The 18843-nt window shown below is 38.4% G+C and overlaps 3 protein-coding genes across 4 annotated transcripts; all 3 read right to left on the bottom strand.

The window, feature by feature from the left end:
* Window positions 1–501: 501 nt before the first annotated feature.
* LOC122073807 (expansin-A20-like) lies at window positions 502–2384 on the bottom strand. The gene is made up of 3 exons (XM_042638445.1): window positions 2009–2384; window positions 1558–1876; window positions 502–996 (listed from the first exon to the last, which is right to left on the bottom strand). Exons 1-3 carry the CDS (start codon window positions 2136–2138, stop codon window positions 693–695), a joined length of 753 nt encoding a protein of 250 aa, XP_042494379.1. The 5' UTR covers window positions 2139–2384; the 3' UTR covers window positions 502–692.
* A 1738-nt stretch (window positions 2385–4122) lies between these two features.
* LOC122074539 (short-chain dehydrogenase/reductase family 42E member 1) lies at window positions 4123–13830 on the bottom strand. The gene is made up of 5 exons (XM_042639412.1): window positions 13379–13830; window positions 10032–10374; window positions 7225–7496; window positions 5561–5757; window positions 4123–4697 (listed from the first exon to the last, which is right to left on the bottom strand). Exons 1-5 carry the CDS (start codon window positions 13566–13568, stop codon window positions 4263–4265), a joined length of 1437 nt encoding a protein of 478 aa, XP_042495346.1. The 5' UTR covers window positions 13569–13830; the 3' UTR covers window positions 4123–4262.
* A 952-nt stretch (window positions 13831–14782) lies between these two features.
* LOC122072681 (heavy metal-associated isoprenylated plant protein 28-like) lies at window positions 14783–16147 on the bottom strand. Of its 2 annotated transcripts, none has more exons than XM_042637067.1 (3): window positions 16000–16147; window positions 15712–15784; window positions 14783–15132 (listed from the first exon to the last, which is right to left on the bottom strand). In XM_042637067.1, exons 1-3 carry the CDS (start codon window positions 16003–16005, stop codon window positions 14936–14938), a joined length of 276 nt encoding a protein of 91 aa, XP_042493001.1. In that variant the 5' UTR covers window positions 16006–16147; the 3' UTR covers window positions 14783–14935. The 2 variants fall into 2 exon arrangements, with proteins under 2 accessions (XP_042493001.1, XP_042493000.1); XM_042637066.1 differs by having other exon boundaries at window positions 15712–15893; window positions 16000–16143.
* Between the last annotated feature and the right edge of the window lie 2696 nt (window positions 16148–18843).

Here is an 18843-nt window from a genome sequence, read left to right as displayed (position 1 = left end):
AGTGGGTCACTCTTTTTTTTATGCTTATGTAAAATTTATTGTCTGGCTACAAAGGCAAGATATAGGTGTGTTGAGCTGCTTATCACATCCAATGCAGACAATTGTATACTATATGAACCAAGGCATATCTAGGATGCAGATGTTTATGTCTATGTCCAGTGCTGTAAATGGTGATTTAAATAAATAAATAAAATAATTTATTCCCCTCCCCCCCTTCCTTTTTCCCCCTTTCTTCCATTTTGCTCTCCCTATGTAGGTGAATATAAACCACACTGACTTGAACCTTCTCTAATGCTCCTTCGGAAATCACTGTTTCCGTGAATACTTAATGTTTTGTCTTTCAATCATCAATTTTGAAAGGAGACTGAAATGGGACCAATCTTTCATCATGTCTTTAACTTTCTTTTGTGGCTAAAAGCAATTATCTTGCTTTCTTTGACAATTTTAGGGACTTTGTGAGAATACTGAATGCTTTCATGCGAATTCAAAAGTGCATGAATCTGTAAATTATGGGCATTGCTTTTTCTTTTTCTATCTCCCATTTTGGATAATGTAAATGTGCCTATCGAAATTTCGGGATCCACATTTCAGCTAAGTACTAATGAACTCGTGACTTTGAGCTTTTCCAATTATGCAGTTTCTTTCTAACCCCCAAATTCCCTATTTTTGTAGTTCTGAAGCTTCCAGCTCTCTTAGAACTGTTTCCCTTCAAATGTCTGATCAAACCCCCAATTTGCTGGAGCTACATTGTAGGATGTAACTGTTCTTCCACTGCTGCTTGTCACCTCGAAAGACAGAGGCTGCCCCCTAAGGTTTATGTTACATTGCCAATTTTGGCCCCAGTTCCTTGCCATTGGAATCCAACCTGTCTTTGATCCTTTCACTTTCACTGCAACCACTTCACCGTCCAACCCAACATTGGTGATCAGGACTTGATAGAAGTAGGAACTCCCACTGACTGTGAATCTCAATCCTCCATACCTTGCGCAGTTCACCCTACATAGCACAGATGATTCTCTTCACTTTAGCTGCCATGAATTGAATCACAAAGAAAAGACAAAGGAATGGCTGGAGGATTTTTAATGACAAAAGACTTCCCTATTCTAAATTGCCACCATCAGTATGAACATTGAATGACATTGAGGTAATATAGTGGGAAATCAACTCCTTCCCCCAGCCATTTCCTAGTTGGGTTAACTTTTTGAACAGAGGGTGGCCATGGTGTCCATCCTGTTCTTGGTCAGGTAGTCGGGTGTAAAGCCTAAAAGGCTGAGAGAACCTTGCTGATCAGAACTTTCCTAGCCTGGATTCTTCTGATCTCAGCTAAGTGTTACCATTCCTAGACACCAAGATCCTTTTCTAAAACCTATTTATACCAAACATTCTTTTCATGGGTGGATCAGATTTTCTGGTTCCTATGAAATGGAATGGTGGTGGTTATCATGACTTCCACAATTTCTAGTTGAATCTTTATAGTCCACAACCGCCCACCTTATAATTCCACAACTTAAATCTGCAGGGAATTTCTCATGCAAAGATAAGAAGAGAAAGGCTTACCTCCTATACTGTACTGGCACAATATCAGCTTTTCTCACTGCTATTTCAGCAAAAGCTGCCTTGGACATCTCGAAGTGCTCTTGGGGGAAGTTGCACCAGCCACCATAGTCTGAGGGAAGCCCATAATTTGGTGGACAGAAATCTGTTGCAGTAATGATAACAGAAGGGCTACCAGGCAAGCACCAGCGGATGTGGTCGACACATCTCAACTCAAAGCATCCCCCACAGGAACTCCCTCTGTTGAATAACATACTACTAAGTCCGGCACTGAACTCCCCATAGCTTTTCCTGTGAAGGTCACCATAACCACAAGCACCTTCTGCAACAGGGCGACAGCACAATAATATAGGTAACGAAGCTCTCTTCAAAACATAGTTATAGAACTAGAAGGGTAGAAAACAGATTTAACAAACACAGAAAATGAGGTAGAGAGTAGAGGCAAGAGAAATACGTGTGATGATGGAGCCATTTGTTTCTTTGGAGTATGTTGCAGTAGCAGACTTCCATTCCCCTTGCCTAGCAGTTATTGAGCCAATATTTGACAAAAGCAAGTAGAGGAGTGTGAGCTGGGAAAGACCCATTAATGACTAGTGAGGGAGAGAGAAAGAGAGAGGATCCGAGGTGATGGATTGAAACTGGGATGGTCATGAATGAACTTATATTCCCTATATGGGTATTGTAGATTAGTAGTGGGGCAGGGAGGAGGGAAAAAGGGGTCTTCACTTTGCTAGAATTTGAGATTAATCTTAACTTTTTTTCACTTTTGAGTTGAACCAGAGATGGATTCGAAATCTCTGCCGAAATTTTGGTAGAATTCTAGGGTCCTTTATTTGTTTCTTTTGTGACATGGATGAGTCATGAGTTCATGACTCATGAGATATACTGGGAGTGGAGGTGGAGGACTGCGCCGCGCCTTGCCTTTGGATGAGATTGAGCCGGTAAAGGTAGGTTGAGCTCTTGATTGCCTGGAACAATGGAGACATAAAAGGGGGTCAAAAAGAATTGGCGCATACGTTTGGCTCATATGTGTGTTTGGGTGTGGAGAGAGAGAGAGAGAGAGAGATTATCATATGGTTCAAGGCATTGCTTTGGAGCCAGGCATTGCGAATGTGTCGGGTTACCATTTGCTTTACTTTGTATTGTCTAATGGATTAATATACATTGTTCAGCTTAGGCTCTTCTTTTGATAAGAAAGAAAAGAAAATCATTAAAGAAGTGGGGATGAAGATCGGAGATCCTGAGTGGGTTGGGAAAGAAGGAAAAGTATCTTGTTTACTACACCTTGATGGGATTCGAAAGTACATATTGGCTGGGTAAGAAGTAAAAACCAGCCTTTCAAATACAATGAATTCTATTCCAAGAACAGTAGAGTCAGCTGGTCTCGGATCTTATAATTCTTCGATTCTAGGCTTCCTTGGCATGAATCGGCTGTATTGGATCTGATTCCTGTAAACCATGGTAAGAACCAATACAATAGTAGCTCTGGTCCCTGCTCTAATGAACATTATCTCCAAAGCTGGAATTGAGTTCTCAATCCCTTTAGAGCAAGGTTTTAGTTTACAACATTGGCTCTGATATCAATTCGGGTGCCAACGAATGCCTTTGGTTTCTTTTGATTCGAACCATCTCCATCGAGCCACTGCTTACTGCCTTCTTTACCTTGTCTGTCAGGCCACCTATTTGGGCTTGAAAAACTTCCAAGACCAGTCCTTGGCTTTCCATCATGGTCCGCCTGACCAATCTATCTTTCTCCAGAGATCACGAGTCCTTTGACTCTGATACCATTTGTCAGCCGTTGATACATATCAGCAGTATCGGTTCATATTGGGTCAATCCCAATAAAAAACCATTTTTTGATTAAAAAAATATCCACTTTTACGACACCATACCTATATCCATGCTTCAGAGACAATGATTGAAAATGGCAAAGTGATTAACTTGGACCTCTGGTAACCAGGCCTGAGCAATCTGAGGCCCAGTCCATTTCTAAGAATAAGGACCCAACTAAAGGTGGCAATGCTCGAGACTCGGACCCACCAACCCAGCACAAACATAACCACAAAATCATGGTCCGGATTCGAGGGCTTTTGGTTTGGATCCAGGCAATTGACCTATCTAGAATCTATTTCACTTGTAATCATTAAGAGTCCCAGTGAGATTAAACCCAGATTGTCAGTTTTGGCTTTTGATGGAAAGTGGAGATAGGAAAGATAAAGAATGAGCAAAAATTCTCTGATGGGAAGATAGTTCTTTGATGCAGATTGCAGGCAATACAACCAGGGTTTCAAAAATCGTTGAATAATCGGCCAATTCACTTTGAAATCGGTCCTGACCAATCGAAATTCGCTACGAATCAAAATATTCCTTCATGGATTCCTTTGAATCAGTGGATTTTCCGATCAAATGGACGATTCTAGGGTTGTTGAGATCGATTCTGGTCAGTTCCAAGTCGTTCTGAATCGGTATTGGCATTCCATCACCAATACCTGTTTTTAAAACCCTGAATACAACCATTGGACGTTGCAGAATATTTTAATTGAAGAGAAAAAGTCTGCTACTGATTTCTTTCCGCAATTAAAATCCATAACTCCAAATATGTAAAGCATTGTTAGTAGCCAATTCAAAACCCGTAACTTGCTTTATAAACATAAATACAGTATAAGCAGAAGATAAAACTTACAATTCCAAAGGGGGAGAACACCATTTTAGTTCTTGGCCCTCTTCAACAAAAAACGCAGTGAAAAAAAACCAAGAGCAAAAGTTTGCCAAAACCATCCTTTTGCATTTGCAGGGTCCACCCTCTTTGCTAGACGCCATGCGTATATAGCCTCGAAAACATGTGCTAGTATGGCTAAAAGTAAAACTATCTGCATTGTCCGCAGTGACCGGAATATGAGAAGGTGGAAAGATCTTATGAACTCAAAAGGGCCCAGATCAGGTATGCAAGTGGCGGCGAACAATGCTGTCATTCCAATCACACAAAAGAGCCAGGCATAGATGGTAGGGCCATCCAGATATTTCCTCTTCCTCTCCTGCCAGTAGGAGATGGTTGCAGACATGCCTTCTCTGGGACTTGCCATAGGCACATATCCAAGCTCTTCCTTTGCTTTCATGTAGGAATAGTAATGGGTGACACCAACCTGTCAGGCAGCTGCTTGTAAAATATATATGTTTTTTTTTTGGAGCCATGACCAAAGTAGTTCTGACAGTTTGACTATTAAGCTTGGGTTTCGAAGCTTAAAGCATATAATCCTAATATGAACTGTGATATACACCACTAAGAAACTGAAAGCATAAGCAGTCATTACTAAGGAATTGAAAAGTACTTCTGTAGGTGTAGAATCTGCAAATCTCTTAATAGTATGAATGCATGATATAAAAAATAAAAGTGAAATGGAGCAATGTTGGCACATGTAATGCCAACCACTATGTTGCATGTTCTGTAATATCAAGTTCAAGGCTATACCCCTTTTTATGGCAGGGAAGAGGGGGGGGGGGGGACTAAAGGTTTGTTAGTCACTAATATTGAAGATCTGCGTATGGATCTGTTAACTAAAATGAACATAGATACAAAATAATACAACCACCCACAACCATTATGAGCTTTGGACCACCCCGTAGAAGGTCCCCCCCCATCCACTGAATCATTTTGTGTGTAAATTCTGGGATAGAAACAAGTGTTCGTGTCCTCAAACAACATAAAAATGCACATAGCTAGTATAGCATTATCCACTATAATATCAGGTATGTCAATAAAGCAAGCTTAGATTAGGTGGAAATTAGTCTTCTCCATTGATCTACTAGGAACTACGATAGTTTGAGTCAATCTCCACAGATTGGCTTCAACTTCTAATTAAACTAAGAAGTTAAAACTTCAAACAGCTGCTCCGCTTGCATAGACTATTTTAGTTTCTACCTAACTGCAGATTGTGAATACATGCATCTGGGGATCAATGACATGTTAGCTCTTATATTAAGCAAAAGAAAGTGTGAGTAAACAAACCTTGTGTACTTCAGCCGGAAGGATCAAGGGCTCTGGAAGCCATGATCGATTTAACCAAGGATATAAGAAAGTATAGACAACCCAAAAGATACGCCCCAGGAGAAGTGCATGCTGAACGTCTAATGTAACCTTTGGCATGTCATATTCCAAGCTTTTCAATAGCTGGCCAATAAATTCAAATGTGTTTACAGGACACCCTGGTAACAAGAAGAGTAGCCATATAAGGCAAATAGGAAGAAACAGATTTTATCAACAAGATTTGACAAGAGCACTCCTTCTGAGAAGATGCATAAAATATTACAATTGAAAAAGACAGAGAAAGGACAGATCAAGCTTCGTCCCCTAAGTTGCACATATCCTATTTACACAGGCATCAGGTTGATGGTCTAACAAGGAGATGTTGCAAGGTCATGAAAAATATGAGAGGTTTACTTTAGGCATAGGAGATCCCTCTTGTAGGTACTATTAGTCCTGATGCTTGTTCTGCAACTGTAAGGAAGAGGGAAGCATCTCATCCTCTATATAGTTACCTTATTTGTGGTTTGACTAAATTCCTACATTTTTCACCAAATATCACGAATGTAAGAGAAACATGCCACATTTAGCCATGGGGAACCAGTGAACTCAATTCAACTAATTATCTTGACTAAATGGGGTCAGCTGCATCAATCCTGTTTCAGCATTCAACTCTATTCGGTGCCAAAGTAATCATTCAACAAATATCAGTGTAGTTGTTGCCTCATCTATTTGTAGCAGTTAGGTGATTTCACAAACATTTATCTCTGTTTGCTAGTTACTAATCTTAAAAGGACAAGGGGAAAGTCAAAATGACATGGATTGTAGAAAAGGAGGAAATGAGTACTCAAAATCTCCCACAAAAGGTGGCCCCATATAGAGCATCATGGTAGAAAAATATGGGTGTCACTGAGTCCGGGTAGTGGTACTGAGGAATGGTTCAGTTATTTCCTCCCAACAGGAAATAAGCTTTTCAAACTGTTTCTGAGACACTATGGCATACCAAAAGCCTCTAGAAAGAACTACTGATTAGAGCTCAGATGCATAGTGAAGTGGATAAAAAGATGATCTACTAACTGATTCCTATACAAAGTATCATAAACATGAACAAAAGGATGTTGGGATGCATGAGAGAGAGAGAGAGAATCAGAAAATAAGTACATCTAATGCAAATCAAGGAGTGTCCCTATGGTGCTAAAATAAAGGATAAATCAGCTTATGTCACAATAAAAGCACCAGAACGCTAAGAAGGAGCTAGTTGAAAGGTACTAAAAGAAAAATGGGAAGGCCAAGAATATCACTAAAGGTAGTGAAAACAGAATGGAATGGAGGAACAAGAGTAATACTGCAGTCTTCAAATGGTTGGGACAAGGTTTGGATGGGGTCAGAGATCCTGCATGCAACGAATTCACATAATCAAATCAAAAAATTCTTCATCAACATTCACCCTCAAAAGCTTTTAGAAGTATTCAAACAAAACTCTAAACTATGTGCAGGCACTAAAGAGATTCATTCATCTTGTACTTAGAATTCCAAAGTTGTAACACACCCTATGTTCAACTTTGCTCGAGTACTTCAATTTCGATAACACTAGCTTCTAAAACTGGGAAATAAATAAGTTACTTTCAAAGGACTAGATCAGACATTACCATCAGATATGAAGTACGGCTGGCCAGCAGCAATAGGATGCCCTTCTTTCCCAGGAATGTCATCCAAGAGTCCCATGCTAGCCAATATTAGAGCAAGAACAAGATTGTCAACATAAACCCAATCTGTCTTTACACTTGCTTCACCAATTTTGAATTTCAATAGACCTAACTTAGCAAGAGAAATTATCCTAGGGATGTGCCTCTCTTCACCAGGGCCATATATGGCAGCAGGACGAATTGCACAAGTATAAAGGCGAGTGCCATTTTTTTTCCTGACATAAGAGCAGGCCACATAACCTCGTTAAAATTCATGAAAATCAAAAGATTGTTTAGTAAAAGATCTTAAATACTTAAGTCTGCTAGGTATCAGAAAAATGACATCAAAACACTTTTTTATACAATGAGGAAACCCTAAGCCAAAAAATTAGAAAATAAAAGAAGAAACTTATCTAATTCCAAAGTAAGGTCTTCCTTACCATCCTGCATATGATACAAAATGTGTTGCGACCTATCCCCCGAAGGATCCAACTAAGAGATCTTAAAGGTCAAAGTCAGCATGGTCTTGATTTATAGGAAACAAATTGGTTTTGTTTTTCTCATCATCCACAAGCCAATTATGATAAATTTCCAATGAACAGGATAAGCATGAAACAGCTTTGCCACAACAGATGCCCTTGGTAAGATCCATAATTCTTGGGTGCACATTTACCAGGGAGAACTTTGACAAGAATTCCACGAAGGCTCTGCCTGCTTGGCAGTGAAGTAAAGCGAACTGGATTTAAAACAAAAATAAAATCAAAAGGATGCATTGGCTAAAGGGAAAAAGAATAAGACCAAGTTGATTGGTTCGAATCGGACCACTTAGTTGAGTTCATTGGATGTTGGTTCCACTTGGGGTCCTAGTAGTAGCCATGTGAGTCATTTTCAGCCTAGCATAGGGTTTTAGTTTGACGTTCTTTTCTTTTGCTGTTTAATTTCCAGTTTTGCGAAGGAAGAGGGAGAAAATTTTGTGGTCTGCAAATAGATGTACTTGGCCCTAGAGCCCCACGATTTTATGAAATAAAGTTACAGTTTTCTTCCATTGTTCTGTGTGGATTCATAGCATTCTTTGGGTGGATTCCAAGGTCTTTCTATGCAGGTATATCCTCCTCCTTCTTCTATTTTCTTATTTTATTACAGACCTGTATTTCTGTCCCTACAATCAACAAGTCGGTTTCTAAGCCTTATTTTCTAATCCATGATACCCTGTTTTCTGATATACTTTGCTAATCCATTTTCTGTTCACGTCTGTTAGGACAGTGATTAAATTGCTTCAAGATTTCATATGTGAATTTCAGCTATCAATAGCTTTCAAAGCTGATTTCTGGAATTAACTATCTAACTGCTTATTACTAATTGTAAACCCCATATCACAATGAAAACCTGATTCCTATATCAATCTGACAGATCCTGTTAGATTACAGGGAAAACTCCATTTGAGTTTCCTGGCCATTCATCCACTCGAAACTTCGTTATCAGATTTATCTTTTTCCCTAGCTGATTTCTGGAATTAACTATCTAACTGCTTATTACTATTGGTATCAACCTTGCCCTGCTTTCTAACATCAGACCTAATTGTAACCCCCATATCACAATGAAAACCTGATTCCTATATCAATCTGACAGATCCCGTTAGATTCCAGGGAAAAATCCATTTGAGTTTCCTGGCCATTCGTCCACTCGAAACTTAGTTATCAGATTTATCTTTTTCCCTCCTTTGTACCACCTGTTCTGATCATTGATTTCTTCTTTATTTCTTAGTTGAATTCAGTTGTATCCCTTCTAATAGTTCTGTTCTCCTATTCTACAATTTCCTGTCTCATTTCTTCTTTAGTTTCATATCTGTTCCTATTTCCTGGAAAGCAGGTTCTATTTGCCTTTCTCTAGATTAAGGTTAGGGATGCCAATCTGTATTAGGGAACTTTTTTAATCATTACCAACAGTGACTGTGTCTAAATAAAAATATTTCCAGACATACACATTAAATTTTGTCCCACTTTTCAACAAGATTCCTTAGATTTGAATAAGAAAATGAAGAATCCACTTGAAAAGTTTAATTTTCATATCTCATAAGATTTTAAGACAATTATACAATCATAATTTAAAAATTGTCATTCTACTTTTCCAATTAATTTCACTTTTATACGTTTCCCTTTACTACTTGCAAACTAGATGGACCTGAAAGTAAATAGATAAAATATGATATTTTCCTTGGGCATATATATTGGTTACTTATCAGAGACCATGAAAATCCTTTTTAACATACATTGAGTATCATCGGCAACCAAACAAGAAACTGCATCGTTTTCAGAGGGAAAATGACCAAGTACACCTTTTACACCAAAAGCTTTTTCTTCCACAATTAATACACCCAGTTGACACAAACAACCAGTAACTACTTCGAACCTGACATTAACTACCTCAACTGAAACTTAAGGCTAGATATACACAAAATGATGAATTGTAATTGGATGACATTTGCATCGGTATTACTCCTGTGCTTTAAAAACCTGAAAGTAGGGGCACATTTCGCCTATAGAACAGGATCATAAAATGAAAATGGTCAAGAGATCAATGAATAGATGTTTATCATCATTCAATCCACTCAACTACATGATCCTGGCATCTATCTTCATGTGCACCATTACAATGCACAACTGGGTCAGGAAACAGAACATATACCTTGAGCTGAGAATTTCTACGTATAAAATGACCTGTTTTGACCCAGAGAAAAAAATAAAACAATAAAACACTAATAGAATACCCACTTGGAAGGGCGACCATTGCTCTTTAGAACCAATTGCTCTGCAACAGATTTACTTCGGCCATATGGATCAACATGGTCTTCAGTAGGAAGGTAAGGCAAGGCCTCGTTGCCATTTACCATCTCTCTGCCCCCATACACCACGTTGTATGTGCTCACGTAGACCAGTCTCTTGATCCCAAACTCAGAGCATGCTTCCAATATATGACAGGTTCCATTTATATTCACTGCATCAACACGCCCAACTTGGAGCATTTCTTTCCCAGACATGCCATATGAAGCAAGGTGAAAAACACAATTTGCACTGCGTAATGCCTTTTCAACATCTTTCTTCTTGCTCACATCACCTGGAAATGTCAAAGTTGGGACAATGAATTGTTTTCTAGAAGAACATAAAGCTAAATAAAAATCAAGAGCTCAATTGGAGACTTGGATTGACCTTACAGGTTAAGATCAAAGTTCCAGTTAAAGAAAACAGAAGAAACAACAGTCTGTCTAATGCAGTTTTGTTGAAAATTAGGATTACTTTACATCTTGTTCCCAATTTACCTAGAAGTCTCTGTTTGTTTTCAGGTAAATTCTGCATAAAAAAAAGGCTCATCAGGTAAAATATTCACTCCTACAGTTTTCCTTTTGCACAGCTTTTACCTGGAAACAAATGGAGCAACAGAAAGGGGGAAAGAGACTAATTTTGAACATAGAATACAGAGCATTCCCTTGATATAAGAACAAAAGAAACAAATTGAATAATGATTCCAAGAACTAGGGCATATTATCCATTGTTTATATCTTGTAACTTGTAAGCAGAATTTGGCAAGGGTTCATTGGTTGAGTGAAAGGCTAAAACAAGATTCCATTAAATTTCAAAGTCAGCAATAAACTAAAACAGAATATCCATGTTCATATGTCATGAGATCCAAGCTACTGATAGGACCCTGAAACTGTCTTTCAAAGAGAGACTGAAAATGAGTAGCACTGAAAATTAGGCAATTTAGAATATCCTTGACAGCCAGAGAAGAGTTAGCAATGACAGCCCTTTTCTCAATGAAACGACTTCCTACATTTGAGGTGAGCCAACTAGTTAATTCTTTCTTTAAATGTAAAATGCTTAAATAATCTGCCTCTATATCTTCCTCTTAAGAAGATCAAGGGATTCTCATAAAACAATAGGAAATCATAAGTATGACATCCTTCAGGTCAGATTTTACTATTTTAGAATTTTAATTTAAGTCAAACCCATCATGGATTCTCAGACCATAGTAGGAAACCAGGGTTTTTTATTCGACTTGGCTCTCAAAACCTGGTGCATAGGGAAAGTCAAACCTGGTCAAAACAAGTAATGTTTTTCATTTTTTAGATGAGTCGTTTTTTACATTTTTAATATATCAAAGAGTGAGGGATCACTGCTAGGCAGTGTGGCCCCAGCATTGGTGCAGGGGCCAATGCCAAGTCACACAGGGAATCAACACTAGTGTAATTTTGCATTTCATTTGGGGGAGTGCCAGTTCACCCTGTGTCTGGACGCAATCGCCACACGGCAGCAATTGTTTTCCCTATATTAAAATATAAATAATCTTTAGACAGTAGACCCACACGATCAAGCATGCCACTCAATAACATGGAGATGTTTAGGCTTTGCCATATAGCCTAAGGAGATGGAGACACCTATCCCGAACGAACCACCCAGTAAATAGAGTAAATAAGCCAGACCCAACAAAACTGAAACTCGACAAAAAAAAAAAAAAAAAAAATACTGGCACCACTGCTTTTTTTTTTTCCTGCTGTTAAGAGTAATCAAAATCAACCGATAAAACACTAGAACTGACCTCATTTTATGTCAAAGGTCCAGTCGGTTTTAAAAACTATGGTTTTGGTTGTCACCAGTTGTGAGTTCTGGTTGGGACTTCTCAGCCGGAGTAGGGAGGTCAGGCTGAACTGGGTTAGAGGTGTGGATGCCAGGATGTGTAAATTGGCACTGGCCAGGATTGACAAATTCGGCCCAGCCTACCCTGAGTAAAAATCTTGTGTAAATCCAAGTATCCCCGAGTCAATATATATATATATATATATATATATATTATTTTCTCTTAAAAAAGAGGAGTCATGGTATGAGAGGCAGGGATTTAGGTATTGGTATCATATAAGCCAGTATGTATCAAAATCTGGAGCCCCAGACACTGAAGAATCAGCTAAAACATGAAGATTTATAAGGTTAAAAAATTAATAATAATAATAAAAATAAATAAATAAATTGGTTTTTCAATCTGGAATTGGCCTGATAGAATTGTTACAGCTCACCCATATCGATATTGGTAGAGACTGATACGAGTCACACAACCAATTACTCAAAACTGCCGATTCAAAAGCCCAGAAGTGTTGGGTACGTATTATGTCCAAGGTCTGGAAATCCCTAAAACAAATTAATGTGTTCACAGTGACACAAAAGTTACACACCCAGTCTCCACAGTACTCTTCTGACTCCAATTAAATTGAAGGTGCAGCACGTTTAGTCCGCTACAAAGGGAAAAAATCACTTTCATTTAAATGCAAATTATGCAAATCTCACTTGGAGCTTCTCTCTCTCTCTCCGACCCGGCCACCTTGGCCGTCCCACAAGCCCGAAGAAGGGACTAAAGAAGACGAACTATGCTGACTTCATTGGATGTCTCCAAAAAGACATCTCTGACCACCGCGCCAGGAACAAACCAATAAAGGGTAGAACGTAAACATATCAATATGATAAGGAAGATAGGATAAAATGGTAAATGTAGGTGCAACGACTTACGATAGCAAAGCCACGTGCTCAAGTTGACAGATATAATATATGGGGAAAACAATTCATGGTCACGTTTCTCGCCGGTCGTTTCTCAGAAGATGAGGTGCCATCGGCTCATCGCACAGGGATTCCTAGTCCTAAGCAAATTACGGTCCCCTACTGAACCCCGAATCACAAGTCCACGCCTTGGGAGATATCGGGAAGGAGTATGGAGGGGATAACGAGTGGACTAGCGCAGAAGAAGAGGACCGACTGGAAAAGGGAAAAATTCACATTACCTAAAATCTGAATCCGTCGAAAATAAGGTAAAGGTTACGAACAATTCAATGATTGAACTTGGAAACACAGCATTGTATTGTAGATCATCGAGATCAAAGACGCGCAGACAAAATGACTCAAAGGAAGAAGAAGCATCTTATTCTAATTGAAAACACGAAATTGAAAAGCCAAAGAAAATGAAATGGAGGAAAGCCAATTCATGAATTCATTCAATCAATCCTAGAAAGAGTTAATGGCAACGTTGACATTGAAGCCACATATATGATAATAAATTTCTAGGGTTTCCAGTAAGGTACCTTGGATGCAACGAACACCGATCTTCTTGAGATGATCAGACCAGGGAGAAGAAGAACGAAGATCCAGAGTTCGAACCTCTCGAGCTCCCCTTCTTACAAGCTCTGAGCAGAGAGCGGAGCCTACGAAGCCAAGCCCTCCCGTCACAACGAAGGTATTCCCTTCTATTCCCTCGTTCTCGCTCAAATGCATATTTTCCCTCTTCTGTTTTTCCTACTTCTTCTTTCTGCTTATTTTAATTCCTCCTTTCCTTCAATCCTTCTTCCTTATTTCATCAGATTGAACTGCGAGGCGGTTGAGCTTTTAGTGTGACTTCGCGAGATTGAACTGCTATTCATCCACGGAGGAAGAAGAAGAAGAAGAAGAAGAAGAAGACCGATGACCGATCAACACCTCCTCTCTCTCTCTCTCTCTCTCTCTCTCTCTCTCGCGAGAATGTCTCATTACTGTTCCAACACGGGCTGCGAACCAGTGATAAGTCAAAATCCTTGACAAAGGCTACGTTTGGAAGCCGAGAAATGAAATAGAAAATCTTTTTAATTGATTAAGCCCGACGGTTTAGAGTCCAACTGGTCTATTGTCGATTAATAAACATGTTGGGTTCAAGTTCGATCCATTTATAATGGATTGTTTCCAATGTAAGTGTCGTGACAGCCGTCAAGGTGTCCTAACTCAAGGAAAGGTGGCCCGTAAGGGAAAGAGGGGGGACTCAAACGTTCCTAACCAACTGTGCTAGACAGCTGTTGACAGCGCAACCCATTTAATCAGACTATGTTGAATGATCTTTTTTTTCTTTTTTTTTTAATACCATTTTACCTTATACTATATCTATTTTAATCTCAAATTATTAACATTATGACAACAGAGTATGGGCTACTTCCTAACTTTGTAAGACATGCCAAGGATTTTTTAAGGCTGCATAAGGCCCATTATATTGGTATCCACTTTCAGCTCCATTTTAGAGACTAATTTTAGGCGTAGCTTGTTTAAGGTTCAGTTAGTCTGATTGCAAGAAGCCATGTTTAAAGCCTGAGCTTGACGGAATAAATAGTACAATACCTTGTAATGTAAACCCAATTAGCTAAAAGGTTAACCACGATACAAGGGATGAAATTGGTCAACCCGGTTAAGCTCGACTGATTGACACCACTAGGGCAGTTGCAATAATAAGTGACTCGGATGTCTCTCCACTTGATGACGTGGAAACTGATAGCAATGAAGTGAATCTTCTTCTTCTTCTTTAATCAGTTTTGTATAGTCTTACTTCTGATACTATCCCTCTGAAATAGGATTTTTCACTGCTTGTTTTAATGTAAAATGTAAAAAATGGAGAATTGAAAAAATAAAAATAAAAATAAAAATTTCATGGAAGTGACTGTAATTTTACAATGAAACAAAATAAAACCTAAATGAAATACTTGGCCTATAGATTTCATTCTCTCTAACAAAAAAAAAAACTGACTATTCCTTTGTAGGGTAGAAAATGAAAGAAAAATTGAAAACACAAACCTCACGTATCATGAACCAAAAACAGAAAAAAAAAAGGGGGGGGGGGGGACTTAGAAGAGATTAAAATTGTTAATTCTAAGGCTCCCGTAGGTGGCACTGGCATAAGCATTGAGAAGTTCATTTTGTGCAGACCAAAACTCGGCTTTCAAACCACCTCTTCTCAATGCCTTTAGGACTTTGTTCCGATGAGTGTACCCTGTGACCATCACTTTTTGACTGCTTACATCCACTTCCACCTTCTCAATCCCTGCTTCAAACATAAATGTCACTAACAAATTCATTTCCTTAACCAAAAAAGAAAAAAAAAAATCCCTTCAAAATATTTTTGCATTGCACATTATCTATTTATTTATTTTTAATAACAAACACATCTTTGGAGTGGGAATAACTCCTTCAAACCCCACAAGCTGATTTCACCCTGAAGAGGATGGGTGGGAGCGAAAGGCAAAAGCAAGCTGGGTGTTGTCAAGAGGATTGATTCAAAGCCAGATAAAACATTTCATGAGGCGCTTTACCCATTATGAAATTCAAACCCAGATAAGACATTTCATGAGACGCTTTACCCACTACCAATCACCAATGGATCGATCCCCTTGATGTTGCAGATGAACTTAAAACTCTTCTACCAAAAAATCTTACAACTGTCAAGGGGAGAAGATTCTATGTGGCATTGTCATTCTCTCTCTCTCTCTCTCTCTCTCTCTCTCTCTCTCTCTCTCATTCTTTCTCTTTTCCCTGGTAAGAAGTGAGACCCATATTGGTTCTGCCAGAGTCTTGAGTAAAATAACTAGTGGTGTTCAAGCAAGCAAGAAAGAAAGAAGCATACCCTTTACTTTGGATAGACACTTCCTTAGTCTCTTTTCATGTATTCCTACCATCTCCACCTTCAATTCCACAGTCTGCATATTTTTCATTCTCATAAGAAAAACTTCAAGAGAAAAAGGATACCCAATATCCATGGATGTAAATTGTTTCCAAATGTTCCAGCCATGACTATTCTTGAATTCTCTTGAGAAACAAAGAAGAAAATACAACCATGGATACCCATTTATTAGCTCTTATGGTAAGCATATCCATGAAATTAAAACAAGGTGAAAGAGAAGAACAAACTTACCTCCATGAAGGAACCTATATTGGAAAAAAGATTGATTGAGTGGCTTGGAGATTGTAATGAAGACAGCAATAAAGAGATGCAGAGACAATGATTTGAGGCAATTGGAATGATCAAAGGGGGAATGCTGACATATATAGGAGAGGGGGACAAAGAGAATTAAAAACATGGAATAAACACTTAAGTGGGTCTGTTACTAGAGATCTGGATTTTAGGAATCTCTTCATCTTTGTTGCTTTTTCAAAGGGAAATAAGTACAGAACCATGAAAACAAGACGGGTTATGAGCTCAAGCTTCAAGGCTCCCATTCTGAGGAAAGCAATGTGAGTATCAAGTAATAGAATGATGGGCTTTGACTGGTCCAACTTACCTTTTATGGGATTTGGCTGAGTTCTTCAAGATTAAGTAACACAGAGAGTCACATAGATTCAAAATCAAATAGAAAAATTAAAGATGAAATACTGATCTGAACCTTCCATTCATTGTGATCCAAGGGACATGGAAATTTATGTGAATTGGATGGTTGTGATCATCTGATAAGGAATCAAAGGCCCAACAAGGTGATGGTTCCCTTGTGGGAGAGGAAAAGAATGAAAAGGAAAAAGAGAGTTCAACAATGACAAGAGTGAGAATTTGATCCTTTCAAGAAATTAATATACCATAGAGCAAGTTTGGTATTTTTTGGATAGTGTCTTATGTACCACTTTTGTAAAGTTTTCAAGGAGGATGCCTTTTCTTTCTATTGATTGGCTACACATCAGTATTCCTGTGGCACAAGTACAACAACTCATATGCCCTTTTAGGTCCTAGAAGGTTCTATATGAGGTGTATTACTACTCATTAGTCCAAAATTGAATCAAACCAATGTATAAAAAAACTGATCAAAATCAAATCAAATCGAATTCTTGACGTAACTGGATTCTCTCCCACATAGGAAAAAATCCCATGCTAAGAGCTCCTTGGGATGTATGCCCAAGTAATGAGATGCGTGTCCAAATACTCCTATCACATGTACACTATATACACCTCAGTGTTGGAGAGGATCTGAATCCTATTTGACACCCTTAGTCGGATTTAGATCCTCTCCAACCAGGGGTGGCAAGAGAGGGACCAGCAAAACACAAAACAGGAAAGTGGAGAGAATCAGAATCCCTCTTGGATTTTTGTGGATTGGACTCAAATCCTCTACGACTGACAGTAAGGGTGTCAATCGGTCTGAAACCAAGTATTCGGTTTGGTTTCGGTTTTGAATCTAAGGAGTGTTAGTGTGATCCAGAATCAGACCGGGTCCATCTCGGTTTTGAAAATCAATACTCGTAGTGAACCTGTCTGGTTCTGGTATAGTTCTGGTTCCTATTCGGGTTTTGTATTCGGTTCTTATTTGGTTCCAGTATCCGGTTTTAAATTCAGCTATGCAATACTATGCATAAGATAAAATACAAATGCTCATTCACTAGGTTGTTGATCTTCCCCAATAAAAGAGGGTTTTAAACTTAGACTATAACTATAATTGTATAAGACAATTTAAGTGATTAATTATATCAGGGTTCTATTTTAGATATGTCACGTGTTTAGTTTTTAAAAAGAGGAAAAAGTTACATCAAGTTATTTGATTCAATTTTGATTAAAACCCACTAGTTCTTGACATAAATCCAGATCCGAATCGAACCAAATTATAAACACTCATTTCAAATCTAAAATGTAACCATATTATAATCTGTTTGATTCGGTTCAAGGTATTCCATCCACTGGTTCTTAACATAAATCCAAATCCGAAACAAACCAAATTATAAACACTCATTTCAAATCTAAGATGTAACCATATTATAATCTGTTTGATTCGGTTCAAGGTATTCCGTCTAGAATTGAATTCAATTTGACACCCTTAACTAGTCATGAATGACAATGAGGATCTCATGATCGGGATGACCCTGACATTGTTACGTGTTAGTTTTTTCAATTAATTTAAATTTTTAATATTAAGTTATGTAAAGGAAATTATTAGTTAATGGGAGGATGTGGGATAAATAGTGGAGAGTGGATCCGTGGGTGTGGATTGTAATAGATGTCTTAGGTGTTAAGTGTTGAGTAAGTTAGAAGATGAGTTGTAACGGCTACCTGTTAGGGGCTTATTTATTAGTGAAGTAAAAGAAGATAAGTAGAAAGATAATTACCTAAATTTTCTTTTAAAGAGAAAGATGTCAAGCTTGTCTGTCAAGTCAAGAGGTTGATCTATCTCCTAATTAGTCAAACCTTATTTTTTCTCCCTGTTTTTCTTGTTCGTATAGACATATACCCACTTGTTGAATGCTCACTGTTACTCACAGCCACTTCTCCGATGATTTTTGTGCAGGACCAATGTTTATTCTCAGTGGTAGATGTAGAAGTGAAACGGAAGTACTAGCAACTCCCAAACCGTTGCAAGGCTCTGCAACCAAGGCCAAAGTCGCTAAACTGGCAAAGGCTCCGGAATCCGTATCGACTTAGCAGAGGGTCAAAAACAGAAATGAAAATTGAAAGACGTTTAGTGCTTTGGAGTTTGGAGTAAGAAAGCAAGCAAAACTGCTTTTACTGAAGTTGAAATCTCAGTTTCTCATTTCTCAAAGCTCTTCTACTTCGTTATCTCGAAAGTCGTGTAACGGCGCGAGATTCTACTCAAGTTGAATTATCTTAGTAGACTTTTAAGATCCCATTTCTTTACAATAAACAACATCAAATCAAATCCAATAAGCATCAATGGGCTGGGTGGGTCCTACCATAGACCCAGACCAAGAATTGGATTCAGTTACATGCCGATCGTATCAAGCTAATATCGGATCAAAAATATTGTTTTTTTAATAAAATGGG

Source organism: Macadamia integrifolia, chromosome 3, assembly GCF_013358625.1.
Source record: "Macadamia integrifolia cultivar HAES 741 chromosome 3, SCU_Mint_v3, whole genome shotgun sequence".
NCBI classification, from domain to species: Eukaryota; Viridiplantae; Streptophyta; class Magnoliopsida; order Proteales; family Proteaceae; genus Macadamia; species Macadamia integrifolia.
The sequence above is the reverse complement of the archived record's forward strand: the minus strand, read 5'-3'. Positions and strand labels throughout refer to the sequence as shown.